At 36.8% G+C, this 20717-nt stretch overlaps 5 protein-coding genes across 9 annotated transcripts; 3 read left to right on the plus strand and 2 right to left on the minus strand.

Moving 5' to 3' along the window:
* The first annotated feature begins 476 nt into the window (after positions 1–476).
* Positions 477–4269, plus strand: LOC113692008 (IAA-amino acid hydrolase ILR1-like 4). The gene is made up of 5 exons (XM_072054968.1): positions 477–1051; positions 1264–1389; positions 2605–2919; positions 3426–3554; positions 3737–4269. The coding sequence occupies exons 1-5, from the start codon at positions 686–688 to the stop codon at positions 4142–4144; spliced, it is 1344 nt and encodes a 447-aa protein (XP_071911069.1). The 5' UTR covers positions 477–685; the 3' UTR covers positions 4145–4269.
* A 1679-nt stretch (positions 4270–5948) lies between these two features.
* LOC113694848 (small ribosomal subunit protein eS30z/eS30y/eS30x) lies at positions 5949–7503 on the minus strand. Of its 2 annotated transcripts, XM_072054971.1 has the most exons (4): positions 7349–7503; positions 7094–7231; positions 6114–6179; positions 5949–6002 (listed from the first exon to the last, which is right to left on the minus strand). In XM_072054971.1, the coding sequence occupies exons 1-3, from the start codon at positions 7350–7352 to the stop codon at positions 6133–6135; spliced, it is 189 nt and encodes a 62-aa protein (XP_071911072.1). In that variant the 5' UTR covers positions 7353–7503; the 3' UTR covers positions 5949–6002; positions 6114–6132. The 2 variants fall into 2 exon arrangements, with proteins under 2 accessions (XP_071911072.1, XP_027069546.1); XM_027213745.2 differs by having other exon boundaries at positions 5949–6179.
* Positions 7504–9908: 2405 nt separating this feature from the next.
* On the plus strand, positions 9909–13438 carry LOC113697254 (asparagine--tRNA ligase, cytoplasmic 1-like). The gene is made up of 6 exons (XM_027216797.2): positions 9909–10547; positions 11123–11731; positions 12098–12351; positions 12443–12572; positions 12746–12804; positions 13044–13438. The coding sequence occupies exons 1-6, from the start codon at positions 9921–9923 to the stop codon at positions 13225–13227; spliced, it is 1863 nt and encodes a 620-aa protein (XP_027072598.2). The 5' UTR covers positions 9909–9920; the 3' UTR covers positions 13228–13438.
* Positions 13439–15139: 1701 nt separating this feature from the next.
* LOC113697128 (uncharacterized) lies at positions 15140–17855 on the plus strand. Of its 2 annotated transcripts, none has more exons than XM_027216597.2 (7): positions 15140–15381; positions 15527–15588; positions 15690–15773; positions 16519–16573; positions 16754–16889; positions 17289–17339; positions 17416–17855. In XM_027216597.2, exons 1-7 carry the CDS (start codon positions 15282–15284, stop codon positions 17513–17515), a joined length of 588 nt encoding a protein of 195 aa, XP_027072398.1. In that variant the 5' UTR covers positions 15140–15281; the 3' UTR covers positions 17516–17855. The 2 variants fall into 2 exon arrangements, with proteins under 2 accessions (XP_027072398.1, XP_071911074.1); XM_072054973.1 differs by having other exon boundaries at positions 16546–16573.
* A 944-nt stretch (positions 17856–18799) lies between these two features.
* Positions 18800–20582, minus strand: LOC113697130 (large ribosomal subunit protein eL31). Of its 3 annotated transcripts, none has more exons than XM_027216602.2 (3): positions 20459–20582; positions 20191–20300; positions 18800–19245 (listed from the first exon to the last, which is right to left on the minus strand). In XM_027216602.2, the coding sequence occupies exons 2-3, from the start codon at positions 20271–20273 to the stop codon at positions 18966–18968; spliced, it is 363 nt and encodes a 120-aa protein (XP_027072403.1). In that variant the 5' UTR covers positions 20274–20300; positions 20459–20582; the 3' UTR covers positions 18800–18965. The 3 variants fall into 3 exon arrangements, with proteins under 3 accessions (XP_027072403.1, XP_027072402.1, XP_027072404.1); XM_027216601.2 differs by having other exon boundaries at positions 20407–20514; XM_027216603.2 differs by having other exon boundaries at positions 20411–20496.
* Positions 20583–20717: the final 135 nt, after the last annotated feature.

Raw genomic sequence — 20717 nt, forward strand, 5'->3', positions numbered from 1 at the left:
GAATTAAAAGGTCACGAAACAAAAATGGCTCTTGTAATTTTTGAAATTTCACTTGACAAAACAAAACAAAAAATCTTTGATAATCCTCAGTATAAATTCAAAATTTCAGACGTAGCTAAATGTAAATACAATCCCTAGAAGTGGTGAAAGATATTTTAGAATCTTAACGTATCTAAATCTATATATCAATTAACTTTTATGCACCGCTAGCGTAAAAAGTAAATACACTTTTTGTTTTAGTCGTCATTTCCAACAAACCAAAGTGCCAATTACCAAGTCACTGGCTAAAGCTCAGTGTCCATAAAAAAAAAAAAAGGACACTAAGTTCCTCTTTAGACTGTAAGTTAGGATTGGAATTTCATTTATAATAAAAAAAATTTAGAAGTGATATCAAAGCATCCCTTTAATTTAATCACATTTTTATACCTATTAATTCCTTATATATATATAGTCTCTTTAAATTCTCCTCTCTCTGTTATATTCTTATACCTACGGGTAACCGTACCAACTACGAAATCAGGCCGAGCTCTACTCTGTAATTTTGACTTGAGGGATTCCTCTATTTCAGATTTCCCCACCAAAAAGCTAAAAGCCTGAAACCCCTTTTGCTGAAACTGAAAACGCTGTATGCACTCTCTCCCGCTCCCAAGTTCCGTGATAACCTCTGCATAGTAGAGGACACATCATGGATCCCTTCGAAATCCTTTTCTCTCTGATTATCTGCCTTTTATTGTCTTCTGTGAAGTCCACTTCTTCAGATTCTCCTTTCTTAACAAAAGAAAGGTTGGCTGAAATTCCCATGAAGTTCCTAAATATGGCTCAAAGGCCAGAGGTTTTTGACTGGATGGTGAATATTAGGAGGACCCTACATGAAATCCCAGAACTCGGTTTTGAGGAATTTGAGACCAGTAAACTGGTCAGAACTGAACTTGACAAAATGGGCATCCCCTATAAGCATCCGGTGGCTATTACTGGTGTTGTTGGCTATATTGGGACTGGCAAGCCACCTTTTGTTGCAATTAGAGCTGATATGGATGCTCTAGCTATGCAGGTTTCTTCAGAAACCTAGAAATGATTAGTATATATGTTCTGTATTAATGGTGTCACTTCTACTTACATACTCCCAACTTATATCCCAGTGCTCTTTTTTCTTGTTCTATTTTTATGTTTTAATGATATTTTTCTTGGTAATTGTGAATCAGTTTTGGAGTTATTCTAGTTTTTGGATTAGTCATTTGTTTGTGATTGTTCTGAATGTTACAGGAAAATGTCGAATGGGAACATAAAAGCAAAATTCCAGGGAAGATGCATGCTTGTGGACATGATGCTCATGTCGCAATGCTTCTTGGGGCTGCAAGGATGCTTCAAGAGTATCGTAATGATTTACAGGTTTCTTGCTATCATTTTCTTCTTGAATTAAAGATTTGAACTTCATTGGTTCTGCTTCAAGTTCTTTATGAAATGGGATTCTTATAGTCAAATCCAACTAAAAATTCTTCTGTAATAATCACGCTAAACAGTTTGAAAAATGATATTGATAAAGAGTTTTATTTACAGTTTTAGTTCTCTTGACAAGTTCTCCATTGTGGCTTTACTCTATAGGTGATTGACTAAGCAAGTGGAAAACTCCTTATTTCACTTCCAAATATTATGCAAAGCGTTATGTTGATCCGAGTTCTTGTGAATTTGCGTTTCTGTTGTATTGTTTTGTTCCTTGTGACTTTCCATTGGTTACCTGTAGTAAGTGTTCTACTTTACATTCCCTGCCCATTCTACTTTTCTGTTCAGCCGAGGTAGGAGAACGGAATGTTCTTCATTCCTACTTAATCTCGCCTTGAAACATAAAACTGCCTGCCAAGGATGGCCATCTTCAAACTGAGATTAGGGGTGAAAATTCATAATGTGCAAAATGTTAGTGTGACGGGACATGCTTTTATTGCTGGTAATGGTTACATTCTGCTTGAGGAAAAACAGAAGCATTTAATAACTAATATATGGAAAGCCCTCGAGCACTTGCAATTCCACATTTGCTTCACGTACCTTTGCATTACAAGACGTAGGAAGTTCAGGATTGTAATTATAGGAAGTAACTCCATTTGATGCAGAAGAGAGAATTTGGATTTCAAGAGTAGGATTGAGCAGAAATCTCATGTTACCTCAACAGATGCAATGAGATAATCAAAACCAATGAGTGATGACATCTACATTACTTCAGTCCAAAAACCATGAAAATTGAATGCAAATGTAAAAGATATCAGAAAAGTAAGATCAATATGGCAAATAACCATGTACTAATATCGGAGATGTTGTTCCTCGGGATGCAAGAGTATCAAAACTCTGAACAAACATCGCTGATGTGATTCTCAAAGATGCAAAATTTGGTGGGCTTAGAAGAAATTGGATTTTCTTCAGAGGCTTTGTCAGCTATGTTTGTTCGTCTATATACCTTTTGTAGTCATTGAAGTAGCACTTTACAAAGATTCTCGTTTGCAAATGTTGCGTAAACTTTTTGATTGAAGAGTTGTGTTGCTCTTAGCTAACAGTTACTGCTGGAGTCATACAATATTGATGATAGAATATCGCTATTTTTCTTCTCCTATTCAGGGAACTGTCATTCTTGTTTTTCAACCGGCTGAAGAAGGTGGTGGGGGGGCAAGAAAAATGCTAGATACTGGGATATTAGAGAATGTTGATGCCATCTTTGGACTGCATGTCTCTTCCAAATATCCAATTGGCACAGTTGCTGCCAGACCTGGGCCTATATTGGCTGCAAATGGTTTTTTTGATGCTGTAATTAAAGGAAAAGGCGGACATGCAGCTCTTCCCCAGACCTCAATTGACCCAATCTTGGCGGCTTCCAATATAATTATTAGTTTACAACATCTTATTTCGCGTGAAGCCGATCCATTAGATTCACAGGTAGTATTCCTCAGTAGGAGTCACGGTTATGTTCATAGCAACAAATGCTTTTACTTATCTTTGCTGAATCTCAAGTCTAATTTGACCGAATACTATGATAGTTTTACACTTTATAATGATGACTTGTGTCATCTCTTTCCCTTTTTACAGCAGGCTTGACTTGCTTTTGGGATGATTTTGTGCCATTAATTTTTTAATTATAGGGCACAGCTTTTATTTGCTGTTGGTGGGCTGCTCACTGTAGTTTTTACAAACTCTAGTCTCATAACCTAGTTTTGGTTCTATCTCTGTCTTGTAAGATAATTACTAGTGCCATCATATTCTTCTATAAGCTGCTCATGATTAAGTAACTGCTAGGGCTCCAAATTTATTCACATACTCCTGGTGAACCTAACATCCTTGTCTTTACTCTCCGCCATCTTCATCTTTATACAATATATTCTGAAACTGATGTTACTTCTACATCTGACATTGTCCCTACTAAATCAAAAGGCATGGCCTTGCAGGTAGTAACTGTTGGGAAATTCCAAGGTGGTGCCGCATTCAATGTGATTCCTGATTCAGTTGCAATAGGTGGTACCTTCAGGGCTTTCTCAAAAGACAGTTTCAGGCAACTTAAACAAAGAATTGAAGAGGCAAGTTCTTCGTTTGGTGCCTGATTCCTTTATTTTGCTCCTAAGTCGTATTCCTTGAGAATATTTTGTCTGTGTTTGAGCTTGTAATGATAGCATTCACATAAAAGTAATCAATGTCAGATTATTCCATAACAAGAAATCCAATTATGAATATTGCTTTTTCTTGCATATGCATCTACCAGGTAATTATTCGACAAGCTGCCGTACACAGATGCAATGCGACTGTTGACTTCGAGGCAGATTACAGGCCCTTTTACCCGGTAACCGTAAATAGCAACCGGTTGCATGATCACTTCCAAACTGTAGCTGAGAATATGCTGGGTTCTAAGAGCATAATAGAATTGCAACCAATGATGGGAGCAGAAGATTTTGCCTTTTTTGCTGAGGCAATCCCGGGGTACTTTTACTTTGTAGGAATGCACAATGATTCCAAGGGACAATCTGTACCAGGGCACTCCCCTTATTTCAAAGTAAACGAAAATGTACTTCAATATGGTGCTGCTTTACATGCAGCATTGGCTGTGACTCACCTCCTTGGCGGTCCTGCGACGCTATCTGTGCAGAAAGAGAGTTTGCATGATGAGCTCTAAGCTGCTTGAAGCAACTGGGAAAGTTTTACTAAAAATTTTCAGAACTATTTGATGACTGAATTGTATGAAGGGCATGTTTTTCCTCACAAAACTCAATTTGAATGTTACAACCTGGTTTCGCGAAACACTGTTAAAGTCTGCAAATTAACAGACATTTTACAATCCAACTTCTTGTAGCATTCCTGTTGTCAAAATGCCTCCAAAATACGTAGTGCCTAAAGCAAAGAAGCCAAAAGAAATAAGGTTAACATGAAGCTCATATCAAGCATGTTGTCTGGAACCTTGATGCCAAGAAGTTACCGGACTAGTTATCACCATGGTTAACACAACTTTGAAATGTTTAATTACATTGAAACCAATTAATTTCAACTATTAAGCAAAGTTCTGCGAGAATGTAGCATTAATCAAATCAAGACAAATATCCATGAATTGTTTCTTCCCCAGCAGAAATTTTCGACTTTGCAGGGAAATAGCACCAGCGCAGCTGCCTTCTGCATACTTGGTACCGAAAAAAAAAAAAACGGAGGAAAAAACTTATAATGAACTGGTACATATCAGGGCTGCCTTTTCGTTTGTCCGGTTTTAAAGAGTCTTTTAAGAGCCACACAAATATTGAATGACGGAAGTGTGTAGGAACGAATGGAAGATTGTTCAAGAATGGGGAAAGTTTTGGCCGCGTGATCATATCTGTGGGTTTAACTGAATAACTGGGAGGAGCAATAATCATGAAAGACAAATCGAACTTCTTTGCCCCATAATTTTCATTTTTGATTAGAGGAAAAATTACACGGGAAAGTGAAGTGAAAGAATGTAAAAGAAGGAAAAAAAATACTTTGCTGTATGTGTTTGATTAACCCAAAGAAAAAAGAGAAAAAAAGAAAAATAATAATATAACTTTCCTTCAATTCCCATAATATTCTTTGCAAACAAACTCAAAAAGAAAACATCATAGAGAGACGTCTTTTCCTCCTCCCCCGTTTTCCTTTCTCATTCAGTCCACTTTCATTATTGTTCGTTTTTTTAAAAAAAATATTGGAACACCTTTCTTTGTTCTTTACAGTAGCGTTGTATGAACTGTGAATATGGCTTACCGTCACGTCTCCTGGCCGCATTTTGGCACCCCTTGGAAGTGCAGGCCATATATTCTAAGATAGAGAAACCAAACTTACTATAGTCAAGGTGGCATGGTACGTGTTGGAGCTTCTGCCCCTGGCCCTAAGTCATTCCATAAGTGAGCTACCTAAGACGAAGAACAGGTGGTATATGTCACAGTTACTCCGGGTGACCATACCATTGAGTTAATAATCGCGTAATAACACCACATTACTTTAGTGGAAGTTAAAAACTGATTCATCGGGGCAACCTTCCAGCTAACTACAACAATTAACGAATAAGAACCCTGTGAAATGTCGCATAAAGGAAGCTTTAGTGCTTCAGCACAGAACGACCACACCATTAATAATTCGACATGCGAACCAGCCATTTCTACCCTCCTTTAAAAGAAAATTGCATGCAGGAACAGTTATACTGATTATTCACAATTTGCATATCCTTTCATCCTTACAATTTGGTCTTTTCTTTATTATTTATTTTTTGGGGGGGGGGGGGGGGAGGGAGGGTGTTGATTTTAGGGGTTAATAGGGATGCTGGAGTTTATAATAACTAGGCATGCTTAAAGTTGCAAGGTCGTTGCAGACAATCCAAGTGCAACAAAAGGAAATAGTGCTAAAGAACTAATAACAATTTGCGAACCCTATTCCTTTATGCTACAGGCAAGCACAACGATAAACAATCAGGGAGAAAATGGCCAAATTAACCTTCCTTCAATCTCATTTCAAGGATTCAAACAATCCTCCGGCTACAATGAAGAGGATAACCATAAATTAACAAAAATTGACAGTAAGTGGACTAACATGATCAACCACACAATGCATCAAGCTCAAAACAGAATTACACCTACTAAAACTACCATGCCTTAGTCCTCATGTTTACTTCTCCGATGAGTTTGGCCCCCTCTTCTTTCCAAAGCCAACAACTGCAGGCAATCAACAAGGTGAGATTTTTGGTGCATGGGGAAGTTTTGATAATAGAGGCAAGCATTCTAAACTTTTTCAAATTATAAGTAATTTTTTTCTTCTTGGTGTCCAAGTGTATCTCCTTTATGCGTGTAGCCCTTTCTTATTTATTACATCTACAAGGTGAAAACCCTAAACTATTTTCTAAGAGGAAATGTGTAAATTTGAAACATGAATAAGCTCAGAATAAACGCATCAATTTCATGTCAATTCACATAAGATTTAATATCCATTTCCCACACAACAGTGCAAAATTAGTCACCAAAGTATCATAAGTTAAGTAAGAATGACAACTTGAAGCCTTTCTGCACCATTTTTACGCACAGATGTCAAAACAGGAAAGTTTCTGTAAAGCACAAAAGGCTAATGTAATCACATGGAAATCAAATGAAACAGTTTCCCCAGCTGAAACTAAAACATCTACACGAGGCCTAATATGCATTATATTTTTTATGATTAATAGCCATTCCGCACCATATTTCCCTAATAACATAAACCACTAAGGTCAGAACGACAAACTTTTAGATAGCATAAAACAGTGCAGTATTCGAGCGGAAACGAAAGCGCATGTTTGCTCATTACACCACCATAATCATATTGTAACCCAGTGTTACGAGTGAAATTTATAAGCATATCTCGGTCCGGTCAGCAAAATTCCGACAGCAAAACTAACAGATTCACCAATTGATTCATCCTAATACCTTTCCCAGCAATTGCCATAATTAATGAACAAGGACCAAAAAACACCTTCAACTATCAACCCACCCCCACCCCCAACAAAAAAAGTTTTTCCACGAAAATTCCAGTTTCCGAGTAGTAAAGATTAAATCTTGAATTGTAAGTATAATAAAGGGAAAAGGAAGTTTAGAGTTACCGGCAGTGACGAAGCGGCGGTTGTATTGCATACGTTTGTGGGCACGGCCGCGGGGCTTCTTCTTCTTATCCTGCTTTGCAACCTTGGGAGTTTGACCTCTCACCTTACCGGCACGAGCTAATGAACCGTGAACCTTACCTGTGCATAACAATTGATAATAATAAAATTAAATTAAAAAAAAAAATCAAACAAACAAACAACAACATGGAAGAAGTATATTAGTTAGAAAAAATAGCATCGGAAGGCCGAGATTACCCATGATTAGCTATGGAGTTTGAGCTGCTGAGAGATCTGCTTGGAGTTGCTGATACTGCAAATGGGCGAAAAGGGTGGACAACGGAAGATCGGACATTAGGGTTTTAGTCTTAAACATATTAATAATAGCGGGCGTTGGGCAAGTCGGGGAGCTTCATCTGAGATTGGGCCATCTGACAATTTGGGCCTGATTGCTACAGACAGGGGGGGTTAAAAATGTTTGGGGCTCTGTTGGGCCGTCAAATGATGATCCCCCAGCGGGAATTATTTGCTGCATTGCGTTGCCTAACCATCTCTCAACAACTCGAACCTCAATTTCTATCTTCATTGTTCAGAAACAAAAAGTGAATTGTAATGTTCCTTCAACGGCAACTAGAATTAACATCATAGACTGTTTCTATTTGAGACATTAACATCTAGTAATCACAAATGGTGAATCGCCCCCTGATAAATTATTACAAACTGCGTTACCATCTTCCATAGGTGAACAATAACATTATTATTATTCTCATTCTCTTGTGCTACAATAATTGTTTCCAAAAAATAAAATATTTTGTGGGAATAGAAAATACTCATTCAACTCATTATTTGGAGAATCATAATTTTTTTTGTTCAATTTTCAAATTCCATTTTTCTTTTTCCTTACAAGTGTCCTCTAATTGGAGAAATGCAAAATATTATTAAGGGTTAATAACACTTTGCCTTTCCAAGCTTTGAGAGTTGTTCTATTTTACCGCCCTCAACCTTAAAAATATATGCATCATCCCTCACGAAAACTAGTCAACTTTAAAAATCTTAATTCCGAGAGAAAGGAAGTGAGAGTTATGACAACATTGTCCTCTGTTGCCGAAATTATTTACAATTTATTAGTATTGCCTTTTTTTTGGTCCAAAAAAGTGAAGTTTGATTTAATATCTATTTTCCTACTCTAAATTTTAAAAAAGGCATATCAGCCCATTTTAATGATTTTGGTTAAGCATTAATATTTGACTAATTTGACAAACAAAAAGTAATAATATTGTCAATTTAACCTTTAACATAAACTAATACTCTAATAAAGAAGTATCTAGAAGTAAAAGTTTAAATTACCTTAATTTTTAAAAAATTTCTAATCTTTTTTTTTTAGTGTAAGTGGAAGGTTTCGACCAGAATCTCTCAATACAATCCAAATTTTAAGGATAATAAACTAAACATAAATATTTTTTTAGCTTTTATCTATTTGATAGTTTGTATAGTAGACACCATGAAGAAGATATATGTGTATTTTGTAGCAATAAAGGGAAATAATAGTAAGGGTGTGTTTGATAAAATTGAAATCTGAATCCATTAAGTCATTGAATTGTTAAATATTAAATCTAATATATTTGAGTGCATATCATATTTAATAATAAGTGAATAGCCAATCACTTAATTTTGAAAACAAGTTTTGTCTAGAAAATTCAGTGCTACTTAATTAACTCAAATGTTCAGTTTTTTGATTATTAAACGGTAAGGATATATTAAAATCTGAATTCATTAAAATTAAATGCTGAATTGAATTATCAAATAGAACCTAAATCTCGACTAATGTCATAAAATAAAAGGTAAATAATGTCATTGCACAGGGCCTAAATCTTGACTAATGTCATAAAATAAAAGATAAATAATGTCATTGCACTGAGGTAAAGAGTATAAATTTGAGGGTGACGACGGTGATAAAGTGTGATTTTAGCCATAGTTCGAAGTGTGATTAGCCCTGTTATTAATTACTAGCAAAAAGGATTTGTGGATGCAAGCGTGGCAGAGGTGCTATAAAGTCAAGCTGCTCGTGAGTAGCTTACGAGCAATTTGATCAAAAGTTTGGTTCAAATTCAGTTTGATCGAGTTTGAGCTCGAGATTGAGCTATTCGTTAAAAGTAACGAGTCGAGTTTAAACATCAGAAGTAAATGCTCGAGTATTCAATGAATTTAATTGAGTATTTATATTATTTATGTATTATATATTTTAATTATGAAATGACTATTTATGTACCATTTTGTTTGGATAGAGTATTATTTGAAATATTATTTGGAATAATTACTGTAGCACTTTTTGTGATGTGATGTATGTGAGATAAAAAGGTGGTTGGGAATATAAAAAGATGGATTGGAAAATGTGTTTATGATGCAAGCGAAATATTATTTGGGATAAGTTATATATCCAAACACTCCATGTTTAGTAAAAAATTGTGATAGATAGCAAAATGGTAACCTAATAAATCTAAAATGTAAAAAATTAAAAACAAGAAAAAAACTCAAGCTCAATAAGGCCTGCAGTTTACTCTATCTCAAATGAGTCAAGTTCGAATTTGATTTCCGTTAAGTCGAATTGAAATTTGAGCTCAAATTTCTATATTCCATCGAACTCGAGTAGCATTGATATTGATGGAGTTCAAATTCAAGCTCGGTACTAATCTCCTAAAAAGTAAAGAGTAGAAGCAGCGTAGTCCGGACAGAATCTCCGTTACCGTCAAGAACCGGATTCGCTGGAAGCCTGGAATAAGTGAATAACTTCTTTCCCATTTTGTAAACACACAAATAAAGGATCAGTCAAATGCAGTATAAAATCTTCAAAAACGCACCAAGGCTCCTCAGTAGGGTTTTTCGTCACAACAGAAAACTAGCGCTGCTCCATCATTTCTCTGTCTCCTTACCCACACCACCAAAACATAACAAAAATATTCACATTTCTTCATCAAAGCACGTAATGTCGATCGATTCGACGCCGCCATTAGAGCTGCTCTCCCTAAGCGACACCGTCGAGGAGGCCCAGTTTTCCCGCCGGGTCCCGATCCACTCTATTCTAAGCCGGCCCGATGGCGGGGCGGGACTAGCAGGTCAAGTTGTGAGAATCGGAGGATGGGTGAAAACAGGCCGAGAACAGGGGAAAGGTGCCTTCGCGTTTCTGGAACTCAACGACGGCTCTTGTCCGGCGAATCTGCAGGTCATAGTGGAGTCCGGCGTGCACAAGCTCGGCGATTTGGTGCCCACCGGCACGTCCGTGTACGTGGAAGGCGAGCTTAAGAAGCCTCCCGAGGGGACTAAGCAGAAAATTGAGCTCAAGGTTCTGAAGGTTCTGGATGTGGGGACTGTTGATGCGGCCAAGTATCCTTTGCCGAAGACCAGGCTTACGCTGGAATTCCTTAGGGATTTTGTGCATCTTCGCCCCCGAACCAACACTGTAATCACTAATCTTCTTATCTTCCGACTTATCCGTGTTTGAGTATCCGGGGATTTGAATAAGTTAGCGTGACAATCTGGAATGCAGATGATGAAATATATGATATTTAGTAATTATTACTGGATGCTGGTTGCTGAATTAATAATGGATTAATCTTTCCTACATTCACAGTGTATATCAATTTTGATGACAGAGAATTATGCAAAATTTGAATTTGAAATCTAATTTTGCACGTGTGGTGAATTTACCGGTGACAGTGTATACACTGTTGTCAGTGTATATAAAATTTACTCATTAATAATTGAATAAAAATATGGGAGAGAGAACCGTGTTTTGTTGCAACAAGGTTTTTTTTTTTTTAAATTAATCGAGATTTTTTGTTGCATTTAGATTTGGGAGATGACCAGTTTCGTGAAGTTTGTCCTGCTGTTGCTCATTCCACTTGCTTTGATTTTGTAATCTACTGTGGCGAATTATTTTAAGTGCATAAAAATGGTTTTTTGGTTCTGAATATCTCTTTTTGCATTTTCCCATTTGTATTCTTGTTATTTACAATTTCGTGAATTGTTCTCCAGATTTCTGCAGTTGCTCGTATCCGTAATGAACTGGCTTATGCCACCCATACATTTTTCCACAAGCATGGATTTCTCTATGTCCACACTCCTATCATAACCACCAGTGACTGTGAGGGTGCTGGTGAGATGTTTCAGGTCACAACTTTAATTAATGAGGCTGAAAAATTGGAAAAGGAGCTTAAGGAGAACCCTGCTCCTTTAGAAGCTGACATAGTAGCTGCTGAGCTCCTCGTTAAGGAGAAGGGAGAAGCCGTTGCTCAACTCAAATCTGCTAAAGCTAGCAAGGAAGAAATTAGTGCTGCTGTTGCGGTGCTCACTAAGGCTAAAGAGAATCTTGTGAAGCTGCAAGAGAGGTTTAGGTTGGGGAACAGATGTAAGCTTAGTGCTGGCATACCAAAAAAGGATGGAAAAATAGATTATTCTGAAGATTTCTTTGCTCGTCAAGCATTTCTGACTGTTTCTGGGCAACTTCAGGTTGAGACATATGCTTGTGCGCTCAGTAGTGTTTATACATTTGGACCAACTTTTCGAGCTGAACAGTCACATACGTCAAGGCATCTGGCGGAGTTTTGGATGGTGGAGCCTGAAATTGCGTTTGCTGATCTCCAGGTAATTACTATTTTCAATCTGAAAAAATTAATGACTCTTTTTGCACTTAATAAGCACACTTCTTTAGAGTAAAATTGCAACTATATGGTGTCTCAAATGATGAGAACTCCGGTTGCCCTTCCCCCATTAAATGTGAAACAATTGCTATATCAATTTTGTGGCATTGGGTAAAAACCTGAAAGTCAGTTTCTGTTGCTGTTGAATGCAGAAATCCTGACATATACCTGCAACTGGGGACTGCTTTCAAGCGCATTTTTCTTTGTCAAGTCTCTTATATTTTCTCTAATTTTTTTAATCTGGAATATGGGTGGTTGATATGTTTGTTGCTTCACCAGAGATGGCTGACGTTGAATGTTGTGTATGTAGGATGATATGAACTGTGCAGAAGCATATGTGAAATTCTTGTGCCAGTGGTTACTTGATTATTCCCTCGCTGACATGGAGTTTATGGCCGCCCATATTGACAAAACTTGCATCGATAGACTTAAAATGGTTGCCTCAAGCAACTTCTACCGGATAACTTATACAAAAGCCGTAGCAATTCTTGAGGAGGTGTCAAAAGCAAGGAAATTTGAGAATAAAGTAGAATGGGGAATAGATTTGGCATCTGAACATGAGAGGTAACACATCTATCTCCTTCTTTGTTATTTTTTTTTTCCAGATTCATATGCCTGTGCCTGGGTTCTGATTCTTGTTTTGCTCCGTCACTAGATACTTGACTGAAGAGAAATTTAAAGCGCCTGTCATTGTTTACAACTATCCCAAAGGAATTAAAGCATTCTATATGAAGCTCAATGAAGACAAGAAGACTGTTGCAGCAATGGATGTCCTTGTACCGAAGGTATGTTCTTGGCATATGCTATTATGCAGTAGGTTTTGGTATTTGTATGGCATTTAATCCCCCAACCCCCCACGACCCCCAACGTGCGCGTGCACACACATGTGAAGGCTATTCTTTGCTCTACTTTAGTGGGAATAAAGGTATTAGTTTGATGATCTATTCTCTTAATTCAGGTGGGTGAATTGGTGGGAGGAAGCCAAAGAGAGGAGAATTACGAGGTTCTTAGAGCAAGGTATGCAACTGTTAGTGCTTTAGCTTTGATAACTTTCTAGTCCCTCAAACCTGTTTTGTTCTCCTTTTAACTGTTCCTTTTGTGCTTTGATATTTTTGATCGATGCTTTTCAACGAGTGTCCCGGTGGACGCGTGACAACATGTTTATATTCCAGTACACCTTCAAATCTCATTTGGGTAAACTCTTGTAACACTACCTAATAAAGATACTGTTGCTTTTGTTGTTTTTCTTAATGCAGAATATTGGAGATGAATCTACCACTCGAGCCATACGAGTGGTACCTTGATCTCCGACGATATGGAACTGTCAAGCACAGTGGGTTTGGTCTAGGCTTTGAGAGGATGATTCTTTTTGCTACTGGCATCGAGAACATTAGAGATGTCATCCCGTTCCCCAGATATCCTGGAAGAGCAGATCTTTAAAATTAAAAAAATAGAATATAGCCTATGGATGCTTGAATTTTCAAGTAGTTTATTGACCTTAAAATTTTTATGAAATCAAATGCTTACACATACTCAAAAGTGTGTCGAATACAGTATCACGATTTTTTGGGCTCCGGCATATGCGTATGAACGAGGTTTTTGTTATTGTAACCAAGCAGTATTTCTATATTTTGATTTGCTTTTGCATTCAGTTGCGGTTGTGGATACTCTATTTTACTTGTCTCTGCAATCATGTATGGTATGAATGGAGGAGGGGTAGGAACAGTTGCTTTTGCAACTTTTTCGGATAGTTGATGGCCAAGATTTTGCCAAAAAAATATATAAGGTTTAGATTATATTTTATACATCGTTCTTTACATCACGTGCGGGTTTATAAAATTTTGTTTTATGGTTATATGTTGTTAAAAGTGAATTGCACCGTGCATATATAATATAAAGTTATATTTTGTGTATGTATTTTGTACAAAATCGATCCGAACAGTATTTCTGATGATGTTCGGTCCGTGTCCGGTATGAATAGTCTCCACTACTGAAAGATGGGCATCATGAATCATATGTGTTTTAACTGGTGGAGAAAGGAATACTGTGTGAGCCTATTCTTGTAAGTTTTGTCAATTTTTAATTTCGAAGACGAGGTCGTGTTGCTTTGCTTTGTAGCAATTGCTAGGATGACAGGAATATTGACATCACAACAAAATGTATATGGAAAATTTGGATTATCATAATAGGGAGAAGCGTAATTCGTAACGAGGGTGGATTCATGAACGAGCGTAATGCGTAATTTGGATTCATGAACGGTGGAAGCGAGTATGAAGTTACAAGAGTGCCCTTCGACGGTGGCTCTCATTTGGTGTTCATGGGGCTCATGAAGTTGGACATTAGTATTTTGTATGATTTAATAGTGTTTGACAAATTATGTATCTTTTGATACTGTCCGACAATTTGTATAGAATTAGCAAATTTTAAATAATGTCTGCAAATTGTACACAATTAACAACATCTAGAAGGCAAACTGACAAGAACATAATTGCAATTTTTTTTTTGGTCAAAATAATAGAATTGAAATTCAAGGTAGGGAGTTTCCGGTTGCTTCTTTCACCTCACAGATTTTGGATTGAAGTTTTCTGAAGAAAAATTTTTATGTTTTTTTGTGATCACATTTTTCAAACACTTTTTATCTCACATATATCAAATTATTACAGTATATATTTATATAGAAAATCTAGAAAATGGCAATCCAAACCAGAATTTTGGGTATGTTTAGGGTCAATCTACTAGTTGCACTTTCGTAGCAATTTTTTTTGAAGAATTTTCATTTTTATATTTTTGACCAGTTAAAACCAATATTAAAACCATAAAGAAGATTATTTGACTTCAGAAACAAATGCTACTTGTGACTCGACTTAGTATTTTTAAATATAGATGAGCAAAATAGATTAATCAAATTTCACCTTTTTTAACAGTAAAAGGGTAAAAATAGTAGATATTAGACAGTTTATTAAAAGGATAACTTTTTTATACACGTTTAATATATAATTTTTTTTATACGAGCAAGTTTAAACCATGCCACATACACATGAATTTAAGTTTGAAATTTAAACATGACTGCTACTAATGCCAAAAAATTACTATACTATTAATGTATAAAAAGTTAATCGTTACTTAAAAAAAAAAGATTTCAACAACGAAAGAAGCAATCTTATCGTAACATTTAATCTCTTATTTTATTAATTTTTTATAGAGTTAAAGATTTTCAATCTTGACTAGTCTTCTTCAAGGGCAAAGTATACTTTTTTTTTTTTTTTTTTGAAAAAGCAAAGTGTACATGTTAATAAAGTGTTTAAAAGCTGGTGGGACAAAGTGTAATTAACCCGATTAATTATCGGCATTATACTATACACATTTAGATGCGTCACCACGACGTCGTGGTGAGCCAGTTTGATTATCCAGCAGAGAATGAAAGAATAAAACTAGACTGAATCAGTAACTTACTGGAAGAGAAGAGAGATTGTGGTGGGGATTACACAAAATTGATGATGCAGAAGCTAACGAGGAAATGGAGGAAATCGGGGGATGAGGATGATAATCTCTCTCTTCCCACTCGCGATGATTCCCGTCCCATGGACCCTCAAGGTATTCCTCTATTTTCCTCTCCATTTTCAGTTCGGGAATAATTATGAAAAAAAAAAGCTAATCTCAGCGGAACTTTGGTTGTTGCTTTTTGTATTTTGTAAGTATATTTTAAGGTTATTCATGTTGTTGCAATTTGGATATGCAGAACAAGAGGATCTGGTCAGATCATTAGAGAGTAGTCAAGCTCAACAGTCTCTTCTTTGGAGGGTTATTTCTCTACTTTGCAATCGATTTTTGTATTGTTTTCCGTCTCAATTTATCATCTCATATATTCTTTTTCTATTTTTTTCTGGTCTTCTCAATTGTAGAGCGTGTTTGCTGGCCTACTTTTCTGCTACGTGGTGTTTCTTGTATACTCAATTTATCACCAGGCCTTTTTTCCATGGGAATTGGTATTTGCTTCACTAGAATTTCTTTTCCTCCTTTACAAACATTACAGTGCAGGATGTACAGATGTCTCTTACATGTATACATCAATTTGTAAGTTTGCTTAAGAAATTGGAACTTCATTGGGACAAAATTGAATAACCAATAGATGCTTTGAATTTAGCATTTGGGGTAAATCGGCTTGTTCTCACCTTCTAGGCTGCCTAGGACTTAATATCTCACCAATTTTTTGTTAAGCAAGTTCGCTAGGAGAACTAATTCTTTGTTTGTTTTGTAAGTTTATTAGCCAGGAAATGAAGTTAAGTAGAATTTGCTCACCTTTCTCTTGCATTTGTAGCTTTAAAAACTCATCATGAGTTAACAAATTTTAGTTGGCAGGGGTTGGGAAGGGATGAAAAGTTATGACAACTGATCTTCCAACAGTTTCTTTTTTTCCATGTTGCTGCATAATCTGCATAATAGACATCCGCCAAAACCCTCATCTTAGCCTGCGTATCAAGTTGGTAATTTATCATCATATGTAAAGTTCCAGCTAATACAGAATGCATTAATTTTCTTTATTTCACAGTACTTTCCCCAAGGACATTAAATTGTTAAGTTGAAAATTTTCAAAAGTCACATCTAGGTTTTTGTAGATGATAGCAAGGAGACCAATGAAATGTACCACGCAATGCTCTCGAACGGTTTTATATCCTATTAAGTGCTCAATATAAGTGTTCAATGCCCATTCTTTTGTCTACTGATGAACAGCGCTATCATGCTTATTTTATGTACGAGGTTGACTCATGGAGCATCATAACAGCAGGTTGGTTTCCTCTTTTGCTCCTATCCGCAAGCAGCTATATGTCAACTGATCTCTAACTAAGATGATATTAAGTAATTGGAATTTTTGACACATATGATGTGCTACTTAAGAATTTGCAATCATATTGAAAAAACTCAATTTTTTTTGCTCCCCTTAGTGTTGACTTGGAATATATGGCAGATTGGTCAGCCGTTTTGGTGTGCTTCCTGGCCATTAAGGGGTTACTGCATAACTCGAAGCACCGTCGCCGATGGCTTTGGTCCTCCTGCTGTCCTGGCTTACTATTGATGTTTTTCTGGTTACATCACATGCTGAGGTTGGTTATTACCTGACTCTGCAAAAGTCTGTATGCGCCAGCTCAATTGCAATCTGGTCAGAAGACATTGTGAAGAATAGTAGAATAACCAACTTTTTTCACATCTCCTTCACTTAATCTGAACTTGGCCATAGTTGCAATTATTATCTGATCTGAAGAACATTGTAAAGAATGGTAGAATAACCGACTTTTTTATATCTCTTTTCCTTAATCAAGGATGAAAGTTACTTGAACTTAGCCGTAGTTGCAATTAGTATTGGGGTTTCACAATATAATGCACAAAACTTTCATAAAAATAAGTTGTCTCATATTTTAGTAAACAAGCAACTGCATTCAAACTTGACTGATTATAAATCTGATCTAAATGAAGACTTAATGTTTGTTTCCTTTATTTCACAGATTGTCAAAGTATAGATGGGATGTTTTGTGGCTTCCTCTAGGTCCCCTCAGGTGAGCTTGCTTTGAACTATGCTAACTTAATTCTTTATTGAGTAAATGAGCAGAACATGGTTCCCTGAAATTGCAGTGGAGCTGGAGTCTGCCTTTATGTTGACCATTTACTGAATGAGTCATCTGAAGAAGTTAGAAAACTTCGAGGATATATGTATTCTTACAAGGCCAGTTAAGTTCCGCTTGGATCATTGTTAAAAATGAACAGATAAAACACATACACAACAATCTTCTGATTCTTCAGTGAAGAGAAGTTGGCTTCTTTGGCAAGAGGACCGGCTTCACTGGTCCTCAAGTCGAATGGTTACTTTGTAGAACGGTTACTTGTCAAGATGCATCATTTTCCGTGGTAGAAGCATCTTGTCTTTTGTGATTGTATGGTCAACTAGTGCACATCCTAACATAGCTTAGCTCGACTGACGGTTTCACAGAATTTTTTGTTTAGTATTTTTTGGTTCTTTTGCTTTCGTTCACATATTGGTATTTCAGAATTCAATCAAATATCCCGGTTCTATACCCATGCTGTAAGTTGTGCTTGTGCTTGAAAAGCCTTCAAAAGGTATCACTTGCCAGACTGGTTCGCTAATACTTGGCTAAGAGACAAAATGACTGGTTGCAAAGCATGGACCTGGTACCATTTCTGTGCTTGAATGCCAATTCCCGTGTATTTTAGACGTCTTGTGGGATTGAGTGTGGTATTTACTAGTTCTGCTTTTTCTTTTGAGTGGATAGCCAGTGAAGGCTTAGCTCTCAGAACTCCAATCATCTACGAAGGCTTGTACTTGATCATAGGCCAGTCACAACAACAATGTGATTGCCACATCGCCATGAAAATAGCTTCTTCGTATTTACATCGAATGCTAGAAATGAGAATTGAATAACTAGCTAGACAACGCAAATGCTGAATAATTCTTTTTGAACAAAAGCTCGTCTAGAAATGACAACTGAATAACTAGCTGGATACGCAAATGCTGAATAATTTCTTTGGAACAAAAGCTTACGAAAATGTAAGTATCTGCTGAATTTACATCACATAGCAACGAATCTGCCAGGTTTTATGACACAGCTACAGCTTCATTGCTAATCAAGCCACTCGAATAAAATAACCAAGCTTGCGTGAATAAATAAAATGTGTTAGATTCAAACTCAGCTTTAACTTGGCTTAATAAGCATAGAACTTGAAATTTACATGTAAAAATTTAAGATGCTCACTCAAAGCTCAGATTTAGCAAACTCTCGCTTGGAATTCGGCCTTCGAAGTAACCAATCAAAGCCGCTGTTCAACTCTATTAGGCTCGCTTGAGCATAAAAGTGCATATCCTGAGTTGCTTTGGTTCTAGATGCATTCCAAACATAACTGGCAGCATATACAGCAAAAAAGTCCCAGTTCGGCAGCCACAGAAAATAACTTAAACTCAGCATTGAAAGAGAATTGCTTGACAAGGACAAAGCATCAAAACTTGCAGCTTCCTAGCCAAAAAACATGTATTGCAGCAACATCATCTGAATAAGCCACGCACTCTGGTAATTTAAGAACAGAATAAACTGTGAAAAAACCAAATCCATCTCATGGACGAAGAAAAGTAACAAAAACTTTAATGTATCATTCCAGTCAAATGTAATAGACTATTCATCATCTTCAATAATCTTGGTACCCAGTCCCTTCAGCCCTTCAAGTGGGATCTCTGCAACATTAACAAGAGAGTAAAGCTCTTCTTTCGCATCCTCATCATCATTCCTTTTGCGAGCGATACAAACTCTGACACGTCTTGGGACACTTCGGATCCCCCTGCTCCAGATGTACTTGTTCAGCTTCACATCCACTCTGACATCTGTTGTCCCCATGGCTTTCTGTGCAAATCTTCTGATCTCCTTAATGGCTTTAGGAGCTTTCTTTTTGAAAGTGCTGTTAACCATGATAAGACCGCACAATTAACCCAAGCAACAAAATAGAGCAACATGGATGACAAACGTCAATGACCAAAATACTGTATTGCAAGTACCATCCATCAAAGCAGCCATAATTTGTCAAGCCACAAACAACGCCAAGTGATGCACATTTTTAAAGGACGGCATTGTGTATGAAACCTTTTTTTTTAAGAAGAAAAGCAATAAAGGGAATTAATTGTATTTTTGGTCTGTTTGAGCAGAAAAAAGTTTCAAAGAAATGGATTTGTCAACAAAGTCAGACAAGCATAGAAATTTTCCTCCAAAAATTACAGGATATAAACTGCAAGAATTGTTGCTCTTGTGAAAACAAACTCCACAGCTCAAACCAAACACAGGCTGGTAAAGTTTCAAGTTCTTTTATCTCACCTTTCCTTAAAATTCATGAAAATAGAAACACTCCTAAATTCAGAACAAAACCGTCTTTTTATTGGTTAATCATGAAAGGACATCAACAAATCAAAAGCCTTGACCCGAGTAGAGGACATTTTGCGTGTGTCATGAAGGAAACAACAAATGACAGAGTGATCAGCGTCAAAGTTTTGGATTACAGCTAAACCAAAACACCTAGGACAAATGACAAGAACTACCATAAAACTTGACCAATAACAACAACTAAAAAGGGTTAAATCCTACAGAATTGACAAAGACACCACAACTGGTTCCCTTCCCATTCCCATTTACTGAAGCTGCAACTTATTATCCAGAGCTACCACGAAAATAAATTCTATTTCGGAAAGTAAATAAGAACTATCTTATCAATCCTAACGATCAAGACCCTTCCTCGACTTAAAAAAAAACACATCATTGAAATAAATTGTCACGAAGGCAAGTCTAAATTTTCACAAAAAAGACAGAACAGGAGAAGGGCATAGGTGAAATTTTCTGTGCGTGGTAAAATTACCAGCCATGCAAGCGCTTGTGGAGGTTGATGGTATACTCCCTGGTAACCACCTCCTCTTTTCTTCCTTTAGTTTTGTCCACCATTTTCTTTGCCCCTCTGCTTGTTTAACACTGCATCAGTACAAACAACGAAAACACAGATTATCAATATTTTGTTTGCTCGGAAGCAATTCTAATAATCTGAGAAGAAATTAGAATGTGTGTGCTTCTCAGATACATGCGCTGGTGGAAAGGGGCGAGAAGAGAGCGGGAGAAAGACTACAAGAGACCTCAACACTGGAGCGAGGCGGCAAACCAGTTGTAAGACGTGGATGATTGGGAGGGGTTAGACCCTTTCAACTACTAGGGCTACTGACGGGTGAATGCTGGTAGTGTTGATGATGGGCCGGCCCGTGAACTGATAATTTGTGGATTCTTTATATTGGGCCGCCTTGCCACAGATTTTTTCTCGGCCCAACCAAACTTAATATTAGGATCGATTGTTTTTTTTTTTTTTTGGTCAATCGTTACTTTATCTTTATAATCCTA

Source organism: Coffea arabica, chromosome 6e (assembly GCF_036785885.1).
Source record: "Coffea arabica cultivar ET-39 chromosome 6e, Coffea Arabica ET-39 HiFi, whole genome shotgun sequence".
NCBI classification, from domain to species: Eukaryota; Viridiplantae; Streptophyta; class Magnoliopsida; order Gentianales; family Rubiaceae; genus Coffea; species Coffea arabica.